The sequence below is a fragment of the Lampetra planeri genome, chromosome 26 (assembly GCF_965212315.1).
Source record: "Lampetra planeri chromosome 26, kcLamPlan1.2.h2, whole genome shotgun sequence".
In the NCBI taxonomy this organism is placed as follows: Eukaryota; Metazoa; Chordata; class Hyperoartia; order Petromyzontiformes; family Petromyzontidae; genus Lampetra; species Lampetra planeri.
In genome coordinates, this window is record NC_136132.1 from 4,841,291 (window position 1) to 4,858,011 (window position 16,721).

The window sequence follows — 16,721 nt, forward strand, 5'->3', positions numbered from 1 at the left end:
TAGGACAAAAATATTATATTTAATTACCAATTGCTTAATGCTGCCATGCAATCATCTGACCCATAGGTGGCAGCCATCTCAAGCCAGAGGACGAGAGGACTCTAGCCGCCACGCATATAAAGGATTTATAGTGAAAAACTTTGTTTTTACGGGTTATACTTATTTAGGATCACAAAATGTCGTGAAGCTCTCTTTAAATATCTAAGCGATCTGACCTCCACCCCACCCCCCAAAACAACAATCTGATCTTGATTTGAAGCTTTCGTGACTGCAGGAATCCATACTCTGGTTATTTCGGTAAAGTCACGTAGAAGGGAAATTAGAAAATATAATTTAATATAATTTTATTAGTATTTATTATTTTATAAGGGAAATAATAAAATAAGGAAAACATTTATTTTTATTATTTATTTTATAAGGGAAATAATAAAAGATTATTCCATATTATTTTATTATTTCCCTTCTACGTGACTTTACCGAAAGAACCAAGAATATAGTAACAACAACGATCTGCATTACGACTGGCCGCGAATAGTAAAATATAATCGCGTTCTTGAGTGTCCGCACGCGAGCTCCCGTAGCGGAGAGTGTCCCGGAAGAGGCCTCCCCACCCGCCCGCTGCCACAAGCACGAGGGAGCCGCATGGCCGCTCGCACTCCGTGTCCTTTCCTCCTCCTTCATCCTCCTTCTCCTCCTACATCCCCGTCCTTCCTCGGCGTTCGTCCCGGGCACCGACGCGGGACGATGCCCGAGCAGTGAGCGGGCGGGCGAGCGGCGACGATGACGACGACGCTGCTGCTGCTGCGTGCGGCCTCGACCCAATGTTGCTGCTGCGGTGTCGGCGGCGGCGTCCTGGAGCCGGCGATGCTCGCGTCTCGGAGGGCATCGTCACTGGGCGGCGCGTGGACGCAGCTTTTGCCCGGGACAAGGTCACCGTGCAGCGGCTGGGGCGAGGGTTCGCGCGGGGCCAAGTCTCTGCTCGTCTGGGGACCGCCTTTAGCCGGGGCGAGGTCGCACTGCACCTGGCGGTGGTGGACGCACCGAGCGAGCCCCGCGCAATCGCCGCGCCTCTGCCACGAACGGCGTCTTTACGTCCGTCCTGGTGCGAGTCGCAGCCCGAGCGGGGCCGTGAGCCCGCGGCGCGGTCAGGTCAGGGGGCTGTCGAGGGGTGACGGCGTCGGGGCGAAGAAGCGAGAGGAGGGCGGCCGCGCATTGGCGGAACGAGCGCAGCGCGGAGCCGGGCCCGCGACCACAGCGCAGAAAGGTGAACGGGGGAGAAATCCGTGGATTATTTGCGCCGCGAGGTCGTGAAGTCGTGGTCTTTGCCGGCTATAAAGCGCGCAATGAGATATCTTTGTTGCCCGCAAAACAAAACGGTGCGGATTTGACATGGGATCTAGCTGAGGGTGGAAAGCGTTGGCCATGTTGGCGACTTGTATTTGGGGTGAGTTTAGAGGACACGACTCTGCGAGCACCAATGGGGGTTGTCCGTATTGACACCCACCATGTAATGTCCGTATCGGTGTGAGAGTGTGAAGAAGCAGCATTACCTTGTGGTCACGTCTCTCTCGACTGTGGAACTGTTGAGCGATCTGGCTATGGTGCGAGGTGGTAAACGGCAACGTTAATTCGATGTCTGCCAATGAAGGGGCACACTTTAGATTTTGTGTTTACTAATTAGTGTGGGTGTATGTATCTGTCTCCCAGGTGCAATTGTAGAATCAACACTGCTTCTTTACAGGGCGCCGCTGGCTTATATGTAACAATACATAAGCAAAGTTATAATGTATCGAGTCTCCACGTGAAAAAATATGAAAGTACTTCCTGTACAACCCATCGGCTGGCCTTCTGAAAGTTCAGAATTTCAGCAGCTATGATTCAGCATAGGCATACCGGGCGGACCGGTGTTGACGTTAATCTCATCAGCAGTCGGGCTTACTTGAATTAGTGCTGGTGAAATGACAGATGTTCAGGCAAATCAGACCGGATATGTTGGATAAAGTGTTAAGCTTCTTATTTTAGTGGTGTGTCTATAAATCGATCACCTTGTATTAACTATTAACATGTTACATTTCATTTTTACATTTTAGTCGGTGCGTTGATGAGTAACCTTAGCAAGGATGAGTATATACATACATTTATATTTTGAGAGATGGTAAGAGCTTGGGTAGGCCTTTATCCAGCAGTGGATTGATAATAGCTGATGATAATGAAGACAGTCAAGCAGGGACTTATTGATAACAGAAAGAACCCGGAACAAAAATATGGTATTGATCATTAATTAATATCGAACTCATTATAATGAGTTAGATATGAATGAGTTAGATATGAACGTTAACCTAAGAAAAACAAACAATAATGTTGGTTATCTTATCGGGTATGACCCGCAAATTTTAGATTTCTAGAATTATTGGCGTTCTACTATTCATATTATGCCCTATTAATATTGGTACGCTTCACAGTTTGAAATAGAGAAAAAAAATGTACCCTACTTATAGGTTGTGCTTAGCATTTCTCAAATCACATACGATGTACACTAAAATTAACCTTTGGTTTTCAATGCGAAATGCCGTGAGATATCGCTGTGACGACTGCTTATAATGTAACTGCGCATGTTAATGGTATGCCCTTTTAATACTGCAATGCCACACAGATCGTGGGCTATTAGCGAGCTTGTTGCAGCGGTGAATAAAGTCCATGGCATTTTCATAACATGCTTTATTAATAGCTATTTAAGAGGCTACGCTCAATTTAGTGCAAGTGTTTGATAAAGCAGCGACTTTCAAGCGCAATGTAGCTTGCAAGGATACGCCATAAAGAGCAAGACTGCAATACACTTTCCTACTCAGACATGTAGTCGGAACACACATTCCTTGTGATGAATTTGCAAAGATAATGAAAACAAATGGAAATTGTATTAACTATAAAAAAAATTGGTAATAACTAGTGTTACATTATTTCCTCACCAATCTCACAAATGCACAAAGCAGCGCTAATAAAACAGCAATTATAATGCATTAATATATTTTCCGTTTAAAGTTATTGTATGCATTCGTGCGCAACTAAATAGGCAATCAAATTGGTTCAAGATCAATAGCTTCAATTGGCTTATTTCTTTTGATCAGCCATGAGGGTCGTGAATAAATTATTGGAGGATGCATATTGGAATTAAAGAACGCATATGCAGTTAAACGGATGTGAAATTCAACCTTGCTAATCGAAGGTTCTGTAATGGTTAGCATACTGGACTTGCAATCCAGAGGTCACTGGTTCAATCTCCCTGAATGGCAGTTTGTGACAAGGGGGCATTTTTATTTATTTGATCTTGCCTATTAGTGAATGGGCTTTCCACAGTCGATCAGCCATTCGCGCGTGGTAGGATAAACTGTGGGTACTCCTACTTCTTCCAAGAAGCCTGGCCTACATGGCAGAGTAGGCCAAAGAACATCTATCGGGGCTCTATAGGGTTCCTTCAAACGGATGCCCTTCCACCAGCAGTGGTGTAATTGCAGGGCTGCACTTTTACCATCCTACGCAATGAATGTTTCCTTGCAGTGAAGGATGCAGGCCGAGACTTGACGTACCTCGGAGTCATTCTGCTAGGTGTCGGTCTCACTGGTGAGTGAGATCCTTGCACCTCTGCACACAAGGTAAATGTCACATTTGCGGAGGCTCGGTGACCGACAAGAATCGTGCTCGTTAACCTCCATTCCCCAGGCTCAATATTCCGTGACCTCACGCCAGCCACTTGATAGTAATTCAATATGGTAATGCTACTAAAGCAGCGGACATTTTTTCGAGGGGATTCCAATTTCCTAATTGAAGTCCACATAAAAGTCAATTTGAGAGGGATAATGGCCTCGTTAGGATGCTGAGCCGGTACTGCTTAGGTCTTAATGCCTGCTCGAAAGAAAAACAAGTTGTTGTATATCGTGAGTTTATTGGCTGCAGCCTTACTGGGCTTAAACAATACCAGATGTAAGATTTCACAATTGAAATTTCATAATTGAAAAGTATTTGGTCTTGCTTAATCTTTGGACACATAGAAAAACTATTAACCTATGTGCACAGCTCAAGAAAATAATGTTGAAGGATGAATCTATTGAAGAGATCACAGATATTTCTATCAGGGCCGTTCTCCAACAAAACAGTTTGTCGAGATACAATTTTAAGATTCCAATACATGTATGAAATATAAAATTGAGGTACAGTATATGCCTGCACCAACCCGCACTGATCAGCGTGGTGAAGTATGGTCATATTACCCACATGACCCACACTGTGGGGGGAGGCTGTTATCCAGCATTGGATTGACAGAGTGGCTGTTTAAGTGCAGGGAATTTTTGTGAGTAAAACGTCGCTACAAACATACCTAAATTGGCAATTAAAAATCAATGTGCGCAAAATATCACTGCGTGTAGGCTTAAGAAATTCTTTGCGCGGGTGTTTGTACAGCAGAAAATTGGTGTTGATGTTATACAAGGCATTCGGAGTTCCACCGTCTGCATTTGGGTAACTGGCGGCATACCTCTGGGTTTCCTTAGAGTATTTTTCGTGTGTGTCTGCAGGCGCCTTGCTCTACCCAGTGTTCATGGAGCTGTTCTCCTCCTGGAGTCCCAACAGAGTTTACACATCTGCCTTGGGACGCTGCCGAGACCACCCTGAGGTCACACACTCGCACAACCGCTATGCACTTTTTCCCTGGTGTAAGGGTTATAATTATGATTTCACAGGACAAAGTATCCATTCGGATGTATCACAGAGCAGTGCCACCGTAGATGTTCGAAGAATGGCTCACAGAAGTGGATACCTCTGAAATCTCTTCAAGTAACCTCAGGTCCACACAGTAGGGGTCAGTACTTGTCCAGCCATTGTCGCATGACAGTTAAACCGATATATTTAATTCTCGGAGGGTGGTTTAACCTCACAGTGCTTCATAAACAATGGGAGATTGAAAGTTTGTGCAAAAAAAACCAGAAACATTTTCTTTAGACACATTCAAAATGATCAGGCTCAGGTGAGAAAAATGAGGATTGATTTACTGAATTGTTCCCATTTCTCAGTGCACAAACGGTGGTCACGGGATCAACGTTTCCCTCTTCCATCTCATTGCCTGCAGGTCATGGCTGCCCTTGGACTGCCGATCAGTGGCTATGGGGAGACGACGCGCCGTGGCCGAAGGCAGCATGTCAGGTAAAGCCTTAAGTTGGCACATGCTCGAGAGGACTGCAGTCGAACCAACTTTACCCATCTACTACATGGCTATGGGGGATGACCTGTACCCAATTGTAGGCAGCATTTTTAAAGGCAATGGTGCTATTTTCAGAATTGTATTTGAAGAAAGATGCAACCCACCGTGCACAAACAGGTTGGGATGGAGGCTTGTGGGGGGCTATGCAGTGGACAGTAGAGGGCAGTGTATTAAAAGGTATTGTTGTGCTGTGCTTCTTTGCTCCATGTTTGCTCGCCCCCTTGACCGACGCACACTGACCATTGTATGTATACATGGCTGTGGGGGTGGTAATGGTGACATTGTGAAATATGGGACGGTGTAACCATTGCACGTGTGTGGGAAATACGTGAGGCTACCGGCAATTACTGTGTAAACATGAAGATGGTTATCTGGGAGATGTCTCCTTTCCCATTAATGAAACATACATGTCACACAGCCAAAGACAGCCTAGGTGCAAGGTCTACAAGATAAGACGTGGTCGTTTTTTGGTTGAATTTTCCGCATCTTCCTGTAAACATCTTTTTGAACCATATAAGAATATTGTATGATCGTTGTGTAGAAAGTCTGCATGAACGCTGGCATTTGCATTGTTCAAACACTTGGATGGTGAACAGGTTCAAGTTAATTTATTAGGTATAGCCCTGTGAGCCATTCGGCTCTTGAATCGGGTGCAACCGCAACAAACAAAAACATGGACAAAAAACATCTTAAAGTGAATATGTGACTGAGTGCAAACAGAAAATCCAAGAAAAGACAGCAAAATATTGCAGAAAAAAAATCACCGTACACCAACGCTGTGTGCAAAAATCCCAGTGGAAGAGATTCAGTGCTGCATACCCATTATTTTGTACATGTTGGGACTCCAGCAAGACAGTAACCCCATCCGTAATTTATGGCCCCAGCATGATTGAGTTGACCGTGCCGTGACCAGGGCAGTAACCCTCAACATTGACCCGTAATGCAAGGTAAATGTTAAGAGAGCCTTACACAAGAAAGTCACGTCGCTTTATGTTTGGCTACGTCGTCTTTGGTGTAATGTGAAAGCGGGCCTTTTCCTACACGTGATCATTTATACTTGTAGAATGGCCTGAAATGCCCCGAGTCTAATATTTTATTTATTGAATATTTTATTTCCACATCTAGACATTTCAGCCGTCTTTAAAATTTTATGAATTACGACTGCGGGCTATGCCAGAAACAGCTTTTCTTCGTAACGTCTCATTGAAAATACATGGGGAATTTGAACTAATCAACTATTTTAGATGAGGTCAAGTAACTTTAATTCCTACTGTTATTTACATTTTTTTAAAATATTCCGGTATTATTTTCTCAGTTTATCCCGATTGTGCTTTTGGCATTATGTCGCGAGACAAAGTATCCAATTGGATTTCTCGCAGAGCCCTGCTACAACCCTCATGTTAAGAGGACAGCCCAAGGAAGTGCATATCAAGAGCTCCCTCTGAAATTCCTTCATGTGATCTCTGGTCTTCACAGTGAGAAGGCAGAATATGTTTTACTCGCCCTTCCACGGAGTATCATGTTCGTTACATTAGTCAATCCGATCATGCTCAGCTGAAATGTAAATAAAACAGCGCAGAACCAATTACATTTTATGGGGTTTCTGCAGTCATTGGTGACTAAGGAATTCATTCACTTGTTGTAAATAATTTTTATTTCCTTTTTTACTCAGCCATTTGGAGTTCGAGCAGGAAGGAGTGAAGCACATGCGTGTCAAGTTCTACATTAGTGGTAGCGAGCCGATGGCAAAAGGCACAGTCCACGCAGAGGTGGTGCAGGTGAGTTTACAGCACAGCGCCGTGCAGGAGCATCTCCCATGTAGCCGACTTAGCCTTGCCCCATGCATGCCACATTTGCATGACCTCTGGGAAAACGTGCCTCGTTTCACAGACCGGGTTTGCGAGCTCGGCTTGTGTTTCATTGGGAGCCATATTGTGCTGATCCAAAACCACTTGGGTGTGGGATGAGAGCTTAGGAGTACGCATGTAATCGTTCGGCTTTTCCCCAGCCGAACCGGTCATGGTGACACAGGATCAATGCAGAAACAGGATGTGTTGTTAGCGATATCCATTGTTCATCTAAATCGATGGCAGTTATTATAAACGAATCATTGAAAGTTTACAAAGTGAGATGTTAAGCCTAAATTAACTCATGCCCCATGTTAAACATTGTAAAAAAAAAAACATTAACCTGGGCCGCTAAGCCCAGTTTTCCATTGGTCATGGAAATGTTGCATTGGACTAACCCAGTGTGCCCATTACAGAGCACTCTTTAGATGCTCGTAAGTTTGAAAAGGATATTTAGTGCACATATCTGCTTAAACCATCTCATAGGGGTAAAAAATAATAAAGTTCTGTGTGGCTATTAACAGGTTAATTCACAAAATAACTGGTGTTAATATGAAGGGCTTTATAACAGCAGCAATTTAAGTCAATTGTTAATTTGTATCTCGCCACAAATTATGATTATTTGCTAAAACATTTGCTTCCTTTAAGGCATCGATATGGTACGAAACATGTTTAGTCAATAGCCAGCCATTATATGTAATAAATATACTGTTTTAAATATACATATATGAAAACAATACTTGATGTTGCATTTTGTAAATAATAAACCTTTGCAAATAACGTATGCATGTATTAACTGGAGGTATGTGTGCATGTTTGTCTCAGACTCCAAAAGGCAAGTTTGAGTTTAGATATCTGTTTGTGGAGCTGGAGACGTATCCAAGACGCATTATAATCATAGAAGACAACCGCTGATATTCAACACACGGATGCACAGACACATCAACATGGCGCACACCTGCTTTTCGAACTTTGGAATGTTTAATTTCACAGTACAAAACCACATGTACACACATGCACTATCTTATGTTCTGCTTGTAAAAATGCAGTATATGCACAAATATAACTATAATTTTACAAAACATGTTTGAGCCAAAAGGAATTTATAACATTTTTGTTCAAATAACTTACACACTTGATTTATAAAATGCAGAACTTGAATGTGTGAAATAGAAAATAAAGCAAACAACATATGCCTAACAAAACAAAGATTCTTGATCTGGTGTTCATTGAAATATTAAGTAATTTTAGAAACTGTAATTGGGTGGTGAAATGTAAAATATACTTAAGATAATGCTGTGAGATTCTATGCTGCAATGTTTACACCTCATTAAGGATCATTGAGCCCATAATAGTAATAAAGGCACATGTTACAATTTACAGAAAATTGTCTAAAGCGGTCCTGCTTTGCCAAGACTGGCGTTCTACATCTGTGAATATTATGCCAGTAGGGTTACAGTATTGCATCCCTGTTTCCTTTAAGGCATCGATATGGTACGAAACATAAACATGTTATCCACTGTATGCATTTTATCCCCTGTAATACAATTAACTTCACCTGCTGTGGGAAGATTAAGGAACGCAAGTGATCAGTTACACCACATGCCTTATGTGCTCTTTCTACATCCTGGATTTAATGCAACATGCAATGTCGTCCCCACTGAAATGAAATAATTACTGAAGCATTTTAATCTTTTTTTTTATAAGGGGCTCAACATATGGGTACAGATTTGGTTGCAGTGCATTGTCCAGACTGATGTCCCTGATGAGCGTAGAGGCCATCTGCTGTGCAAAGGTGTCATGCTCGGTGTATTTTGAAGGGGTTGATGGGGATTGTTCGGAGAACCTGATTCTCAAACACAAACGTTTTGATTCTCTGGAAGACCCAATGGAAGATGAGCAGAACGCTGACGTACTGCACCCAGCCAAACTTTATCTGCTCCCAGAAGCCTGGCTGGTAAGTGTCAATAAGCATGTTAAGGCAAAACCTGAAAGTAAGCCACGATTACATTTATAGAAGCACATGCCAGCTACTTGCTATGCTTTTCAAGTGTCACACGGACATCATTTAGGCACACCATCTGCTAATTGGCACGGATATAAAAGGTCCTTTAATAATTTTCCTACTGCTGGCATCGAGAAGAACTTTGGTTAACTGTAATTAACACGAATGGCTGCACCGGGTCATGGATAGCCATGACACCACATGAATACATAAAGATTATAAACATAAAAACATGAAAGGTAATACTGGACAGGAAATACAACTGGGAAATTCTGAATTGATTCCTAAGGCTGCATGCAGGTCTTACCATTGTATACTGCAAGCTGTAAAATAAAAATAATGCAACGTAAATATTAATGACCACAGCTGTTAACGTATTAAGTTGTACTGTTAGTAACAACCGTTAACGCATTTACTGAAATTATTGAGCGGCAGATGTATTCCTGTAGAAATTGCTGTGTCGAGTTATCAGCATTCATCAATGTGAAGTATAGTACAATGGTGAAGGATATAGGATGGTCTCCTCTGGGTAGCGGATGAGCAGGTTAATGACGAAGGGAGTGGTATCAGCTCGGCCAGACTTCCACATAGCCATCGTGTTGCCAAGTACTGTACTCACTGAAAATGCAAATTTACAAATGGAGACATTAGTATTTAAATAGAAAATAATCACCTTTTTTCTCTTCCCACCTTTTGTAAATCCAATAACTTTATTTTGGTTCTTGATGGGGAAAATGTAAGTATTGCCTCATCCACGTAAAAGTGTTTTACACATTACACACAGGCTTCTGGGAGTGCACAATTTCAGCAGCATTGGGTCAATACGAACAAACTACCGTTTTTTACATTTGGTGTCTTATCAGCAGTTAGGCTTGCTTGACCAATGATTGATATCAGTTCTTTACTATAAGCAGTTCACCAGCATTTGTATGAGTAGCCTCTACACTTTGAATTGACTATCACAATGACCTGTAATACTGCTGTGTGCAACTTATACATTTTTATTTGCAGCCCTTAATCGACTGCTGGATGAAGGCCATATGGGTTATGGGGGTTTGCCCATAGTTACCAAGCTGGTAAGTGCACGTTGGTAAAGGGAGGCTCAAGACAGAATATCGAATGTAGGTCACTGGGTTCACAGCACAATGTGCTAACCACTGCACCACCACTAGTGTGTGTAGTATAATGCACAGTATCTCACCATTCCTTTCCTGATAGGCGTGGATTATCTCGGTAAAATCGTAAGCTTCGGCAAATGGACTGCTACCATTGACCACTGAAACCTGAAGTGAAACGTGAAAAGGAACAATATAGAATTCAATAGTTATTGGTATACGTTGTGAGCAAGTGACTACTTGTCAGTGTAAACAATCTTTACTTGTCAATGATAATGTGTAGGTTGGCTGTAACTAAGAACAAATGAAACTAGTTCTGTTTCAATAGGACAATAATCTGTTGTAGTTTTGGGCTTCTGAAGATAACCTACATATATTGTTTTAGATCTGAAGATTAACTACACTGCATCGACAATGTAGGAGCATCGACAATTATCTGGAAATAATTAAGGAAATGTTTCGTAAACTAAAACTAGAGCCTCTCTTGGCAATGTATGCAGTAACTTACAGCATATGGCGAGTATGTGTAAATGATTTGTCCATGATTTGTTTAAGTATGCGGTGACTGATCAGCTGTTCATAAGATTTTGGGAGGAAAGTCAGACAAGCCAACGGTTATTGATGAGTGGCAAAGCATTGCCACTGGTTGTACGTTGTAACGCGTGTCCAGGCCACGGTGAGCAAGTGGCTCTCGCTGCCGAAGACGCAGGTCTCCATTGACGCTCAGCTCGGAGCCATGCAGCGGGGAAGAATGCTGCGCCAGGGCCAGGCTCTGCATCACCAGCGTGGGCATTCGCTGTACCCACATGCAGACCACAAGCTTGTTTATTCACAGGAGAATGACCATATGCTTATGCAGACACACATGAACAGTCAAACCAACAATGAAAATGTGTTTGTGAGGTGCTTACAAACAGCTTGTAGGAAAAGGTGAGCAGAAGATGCACACCGACCACTTCATCTGCAGCGTTCATTGGCATGGACAGGGAACAGTGCAACCGGTCTGCTTTTCCGTCCAGATTCACGTCCTCCTCCCTTGCCTGTGCCAGCCAAGCATAGAAACATTATTTCACTTGGCAGCTGTGGGCTCATTCAAAAGAAACGTTGTAAGAGGTGAACTGTGCATAATAGTTTTATGGATAAATGAATTCCCGTTGCTAAATACAGCGGAAATCCACTTAACCTCTATTTTTCACACCCCCAAATGATACATCTCTCATCTGGGTGAATAGTCATGCTTATCCATGGATTAAAGGAGTACATCATAAGTTTGCAAAATTAATGCTATCTGTGCGCAGTTGAAAATCATGCAGTGGGTCTGTACACAACAATAAAAAGGCAACGATTTCCAGGCCATGCGCAACTTTGGCGGCGGCAATAGTTAGCGGTAAATGAATAATACTATCTGCACGAATTTGCAGATTTTACCGAACCACTATTCACTCAGAAGCAGTCTTCCGGAAGCACGCCATCTTATTCGCCATGCTGTTTTGTGGACAAGAGTGGTAACACAGAAGTGGTGGGAAATTCACCCTGGATAAGGGGAAAATGTGGATAAGCACAAATAAATGGATCTCCCAAAAGAGTATACCCTTAAAATTAGCAGGTTTTTAATCATCGCGGCTTTGCATTTTCGCAACAAATTTATTGTAGTTCTGTCTGAAATTCGCTGGGTTTTAAATATTCGCGGCCATAACGACTCCCTGTATGGTACATATTGTACCGACGCATGGGGCGGTGCAGTTGGCGAGTGCGCCAAAGTTACCAACTATGCGGACGTACTGTGTTATCGTTAACCGTGGCCCCTAAGCTAAATAAATTGACATTTTAAAAGTTTATATAACACCGCAAATTCATATTTTAAATAATAAATGTTTATGTTCATCATTAAAGGTGAGTTAAATAACAATAATACTATACAATATATGTACTCATAAATATATGCATACAATTTATATATTTCAATGTAATGTTTATGCCCCATAACCATATATTCCTCATGAGCTTTCATTATAAATATTCGCGCTGCTATACAGGAACTCTTCCCCGCAAATATTAAGGTCTTATTGTGGATAATACACAAGTCTTATTTCAGGAGTTGCGGTACGACATTGTGAAACCCAATCATTTTGATTGCGGAGCATTGTGGATAACCCTCGGCTGATATTCTCGGCACAAGCACAGAGGGCTTCATCCTGCCGCCTCGCTAGTTCTGCTGGGACAGACGCACGGTAACGAAAGGAGTGCGCAGCTCGGGCAGCAGAGAGTTGAGGTTCTCGAACGTGCTCCATGCGATGGGCGTTGAGCGCGTCTCCAGCAGCAGCATGATGTTGTAGTTGAAGTTCACGGTCGGCTGCTCCACAAATGAGGCTGTTCTCAGCCAGAAGCCTTATGGTGCATGCCCGCAGTGAGTGGAGAGCAGGGGTGGGATGGGAAACAACAAAACATCACTTAACTTGGTCGTTATAAACCTACAATCCTAGCCAGATGTTGCAGGCAACGTTCATGTTTCCTGGATAATGTGCCAGCCACTGGCACTGCTGATCCGCTGCATTTTTGTTTTTACAGGCAATTGAGTTTAGGCCAGTCTCAATACATTGATAACTGGATTTCCAAAGCATCTAAATGTGAACCGTACCATTTGTAGCAAGCTGACAGGTCTCAATCTGATCACCAATGAGAGGTCTTGTGAAGTGAAGCAAAAAAGACTTAAGTGGTATCATCTGCCTCGGCAATTTATTTTGTCGTACAAGATGTTCTGCTGATTTATTGTGGAAAAACATTAAAATTTTGACTTGAAACTTTCGTGACTGCAGGAATTCATATTCTTGGTTCTTTCGGTAAAGTCACGTAGATAGAAATTAAAAATAAATTACAATAAAAGCAAAACACCCACGACGTTTCGATCGCAACACAAGCGGTCTTCATCAGGCGGAGAGAAAAGAGGGGAGCAAGCCTTCAAATGCAACTGCTTCTAAGGGCTTCCAAAGTTGTGAGTGGGCGGGGACGAGAGTTGCGAGGCAGCAGCAAGTAAAGCTGTGAAGCGTGAGATCGAGGTGGAGCTGATGGCGAGGGGCAGTCCCCCTCCCCCCCCCCCCACATTGTCTAACACACCTGGACTGTGCCCCTCGCCTTCATGTCCACCTTTCTCCCCCTATCTCTACCCCCCTCTCTCTCCCCCCATCTCTACCCCCATCTCTACCCCTCTCTCTCCCCCTATCTCGACCCCCTCCCTCCCCTATCTCTACCCCCTCTCTCTCCCCCCATCTCTACCCCTCTCTCTCTCCCCCCCTATCTCGACCCCCTCCCTCCCCCTATCTCTACCCCCTCTCTATCTCCCCCTATCTCGACCCCCTCCCTCCTCCTATCTCTACCCCCCCCCCCTCTCTCTCTCCCCCCATCTCTACCCCCCTCTCTCCCCTCCCTCTCTCTCTCCCCCTCCCTCCCCCTATCTCTACCCCCCCTCTCTCCCCCCCTCTCCCCCCCTCTCTACACCCCCTCCTCCCCCCATTGTCTAACACACGTGAACTGCGCCCCTCGCCTTCAGCTCCACCTCCACCCTCGATCTCGCGCTTTACTCCGACGTTGGCACCGGCTGCCTCGCCCCTGCTGTTTACACCACACAGCTTTACTTGCTGCTGCTGCTGCGTCGCAACTCTCGTCCCCCGCCCACTCACAACTTTGGAAGCCCTTAGAAGCATCTTAATTTAGAAGCAGTTGCATTTGAAGGCTTTGCCCCCCTCTTTTCTCTCCGCCTGATGAAGACCGCTTGTGTTGCGATCGAAACGTTGTGGGTTTTTTGCTTTTATTTTAATTTATTTTTTATTATCTACGTGACTTTACCTAAAGAAGCAAGAATATGAAAAACATTCAATTCGCAAACTTAATTCCTTTACCTGATGGCCCGAATTAAATATAGCAGATAATTGCAAAGAAAATAAAAAGGCCAATCTTTCCACATTACTAATCATCGTATAATGATTATCAATTCACATCCGAATGGACAATGCAAATAGAACATTGGGTTAAGGTGACGAGATATTTGAATCACGGATAGTCTCGTGGTAAGGCACATGTTTAAACATAACGCATATCAAGCACTAGATGTCAGTATCAGGTTAAATACAACTTTATATTCTACTTTACGTGATATCTCACTTTAAATGACACCGCTTTCATTGACAGTGAAACTCCCTGAAGGTGTTTTACGCAACTAGCCACATTAGGGCAAATTTTACACTTGGGTTGTAATTTACAGCAAATATAAGTTTGAGAAAATGTCTTTATTCTAGATTTGAAGCTTTCGTGACTGCAAGGAAAGTCACGTAGTTAAAAGTAAATAATAAAAATAATAATAGAAATAAAATAAGTAGAAATAAAATAATTATTTCTATTATTATATTATGTTAATAATATAAATAATAAAATTATGATTCCTATTATTTTTATTTCCATTTTTATTTATTACTTATTTTTACCTACGTGACTTTACCAAAAAAACCTAGGAGTATGAGTTTGACAAAATGTGTTTGATGCAACTGACCATTGCATAGAGATAGCTTATTAAGTCTCTGACCGCACACATTAACATGTTTTTTTTTATTTCACAAGTCACTACACATTGCAAAAAAAAATACTAATCATTTCTACAGCTGTTAAAATGTTGTAAATGTGTACAATTGTTAAAGGATGTAATTAAAATGGTCTTGTATTGACGATAAGGAAAGCATGGGCCTTCCGTAGTTGCTAGGTAACCGGCGATTGGACGCCTCTGCACGTGTCTGCCTAAGCCGCAGCTCGATCCAAAACAATTAAACAATTTACACCGAAACATTTCTCTCTTTGTTTTTAATACCCTGACGTTGTCGTTGTTTTACTCTTGCGCGCTAACATTTTTAAAGAGTCTCTAATTTTTTTTTTTTTTATAAACCAAACTCGCGGCCGTTCAGAAAAGCCAGGGCCGCTTGGGCGTTTAAAAAGTGCGAAACGCGATGGGAATCTGCGACCCACCTTGGCTGCGGTAGACGACGAGCAGAGGCGGGATGTAGGTGAGCAGAAGCGTGGCGACGATGAACAGCGACGCCTTGGAGAAGAAACTCGTCCTGTAGCGAACGAGAGCCGGGTGCGAGAACACCTCGTAAGCCATTGCTGCTGCACATACACTTCAAAGTCCCTAGTCCGCACAAGCGGCAAGCGCTCTGTCGTCGGTGCCGATTGGCTGGCGCGGCACGCGGCTGCGCTCCGTCAGCCAATCGGAAGGGGAGACTCGGTGAGCCTGGTTTGTGTGTACTACCAAATACAATGGGGGCAGGCTCAGAATATTAATGGTGGAATCCGATGAGCTGTAAAGCTCTTTGTCCCAAATGTCCAATTGGACGTTAGAACAAAATACAAAAAAACGATAGGATTGCAAAGTATAGGAAATGTGAACAAATAAAGAAATATACAATAAAACTAAACATTTTGTTTTTATTTTACCAGGTAAGGCCAACTAAGCTTGTCGCTTCTTTTTCAGAAGCAACCTGGTAAAGTATTGGAAAGTTAATACACAAATAAAATAAAATATTTTTTTTATTTCACCAGGTAAGGCCCACTGAGCTATTTAGCTTTTTCAGAAGCGACCTGGCCACAAACAACAGTTAAACCAAGTGGCGTATTTATCATCGTATGGAAATTTATAGCAGCTAAATAATTGAAATAATCGAGACGCATATTTCTAAATGTGGAGGGGAAAAACGGGAGGACCCAAAAATCCACGCGACCACGGGGATAGAGACACCGCAAACTTCAAATACACAGCAGCAGGCGTCTGGGTCAGGATCGAACTCATGACCCCACCTTGCACACAAGGCTGGGGTTTTCACACCTGATGATGATTGCTTGTGAGAATTGTTTTTCTTACCCTTTAATCTGGCAACAAAACTGACACCTTTTTTTACAAGGAGTCATGTTTGCATAGACCACAATACCTGCAATCATAATGCAAACAAAAAACATAACTCTGATAATGTATGCACTGTCCTTGAAGTTGGAAAATGAGCTTCCAATGATGATTGCTGGTGTTGCAATCGAAACGTCGTGAGAATTATATTTTTGATTTTTATTATTTCCCTTCTACGTGACTTTACCGAAAGAATCAATAATATGAATCCCTGCAGTCACGAAATCTTTAAATCGAAATTTAAGGCGAGGGAGTTAGCATCGCACCAATGTTGAGCTATTGCATGACAGCGATACACCAGCTGAATGTGACATTGCAGTTGTCGCTCTGCGATCTCTCTACATCATCAGCCGCACGAACGAAAGAAGACGAATTCATACAAATTGCACTTTTATTTAATCGCTCCAATTTCGTAGCATGCATGGGAAACGCGCGTGCTATCGTTGGTTCCGATTGGCTAAGGCAGCGTTGTACCCGCTCTACCAGCAAATCAGAAGAGGCGTTTCATGAGTTTGGTTTATATGTAGTAGAAAATACAAACGGTAACATGCACTGCTTTTAA

The 16,721-nt window shown here is 42.9% G+C and overlaps 2 protein-coding genes across 2 annotated transcripts; one reads left to right on the top strand and one right to left on the bottom strand.

Moving 5' to 3' along the window:
* Positions 1-589: 589 nt before the first annotated feature.
* On the top strand, positions 590-8,307 carry TIMM21 (translocase of inner mitochondrial membrane 21). The gene is made up of 6 exons (XM_078606546.1): positions 590-1,264; positions 3,556-3,618; positions 4,569-4,666; positions 5,120-5,193; positions 6,924-7,029; positions 7,924-8,307. The coding sequence occupies exons 1-6, from the start codon at positions 781-783 to the stop codon at positions 8,011-8,013; spliced, it is 915 nt and encodes a 304-aa protein (XP_078462672.1). The 5' UTR covers positions 590-780; the 3' UTR covers positions 8,014-8,307.
* Positions 8,061-15,411, bottom strand: TMEM231 (transmembrane protein 231). Its single transcript, XM_078606545.1, has 7 exons — positions 15,229-15,411; positions 12,449-12,606; positions 11,130-11,258; positions 10,871-11,014; positions 10,305-10,386; positions 9,618-9,721; positions 8,061-9,061 (listed from the first exon to the last, which is right to left on the bottom strand). Exons 1-7 carry the CDS (start codon positions 15,362-15,364, stop codon positions 8,897-8,899), a joined length of 918 nt encoding a protein of 305 aa, XP_078462671.1. The 5' UTR covers positions 15,365-15,411; the 3' UTR covers positions 8,061-8,896.
* Positions 15,412-16,721: the final 1,310 nt, after the last annotated feature.

Coding starts and splice junctions, on each gene's coding strand:
- TIMM21 (XM_078606546.1), top strand. CDS start 781: ATGACGACGACGCTGCTGCTGCTGCGTGCGGCCTCGACCCAATGTTGC. Junction 1,265..3,555: donor CGCGACCACAGCGCAGAAAG/GTGAACGGGGGA, acceptor GTTTCCTTGCAG/TGAAGGATGCAGGCCGAGAC. Junction 4,667..5,119: donor GCTGCCGAGACCACCCTGAG/GTCACACACTCG, acceptor CATTGCCTGCAG/GTCATGGCTGCCCTTGGACT.
- TMEM231 (XM_078606545.1), bottom strand. CDS start 15,364: ATGGCTTACGAGGTGTTCTCGCACCCGGCTCTCGTTCGCTACAGGACG. Junction 12,607..15,228: donor CGTCGTCTACCGCAGCCAAG/GTGGGTCGCAGA, acceptor ATGCACCATAAG/GCTTCTGGCTGAGAACAGCC. Junction 10,387..10,870: donor GCCTGGACACGCGTTACAAC/GTACAACCAGTG, acceptor GTTTCACTTCAG/GTTTCAGTGGTCAATGGTAG.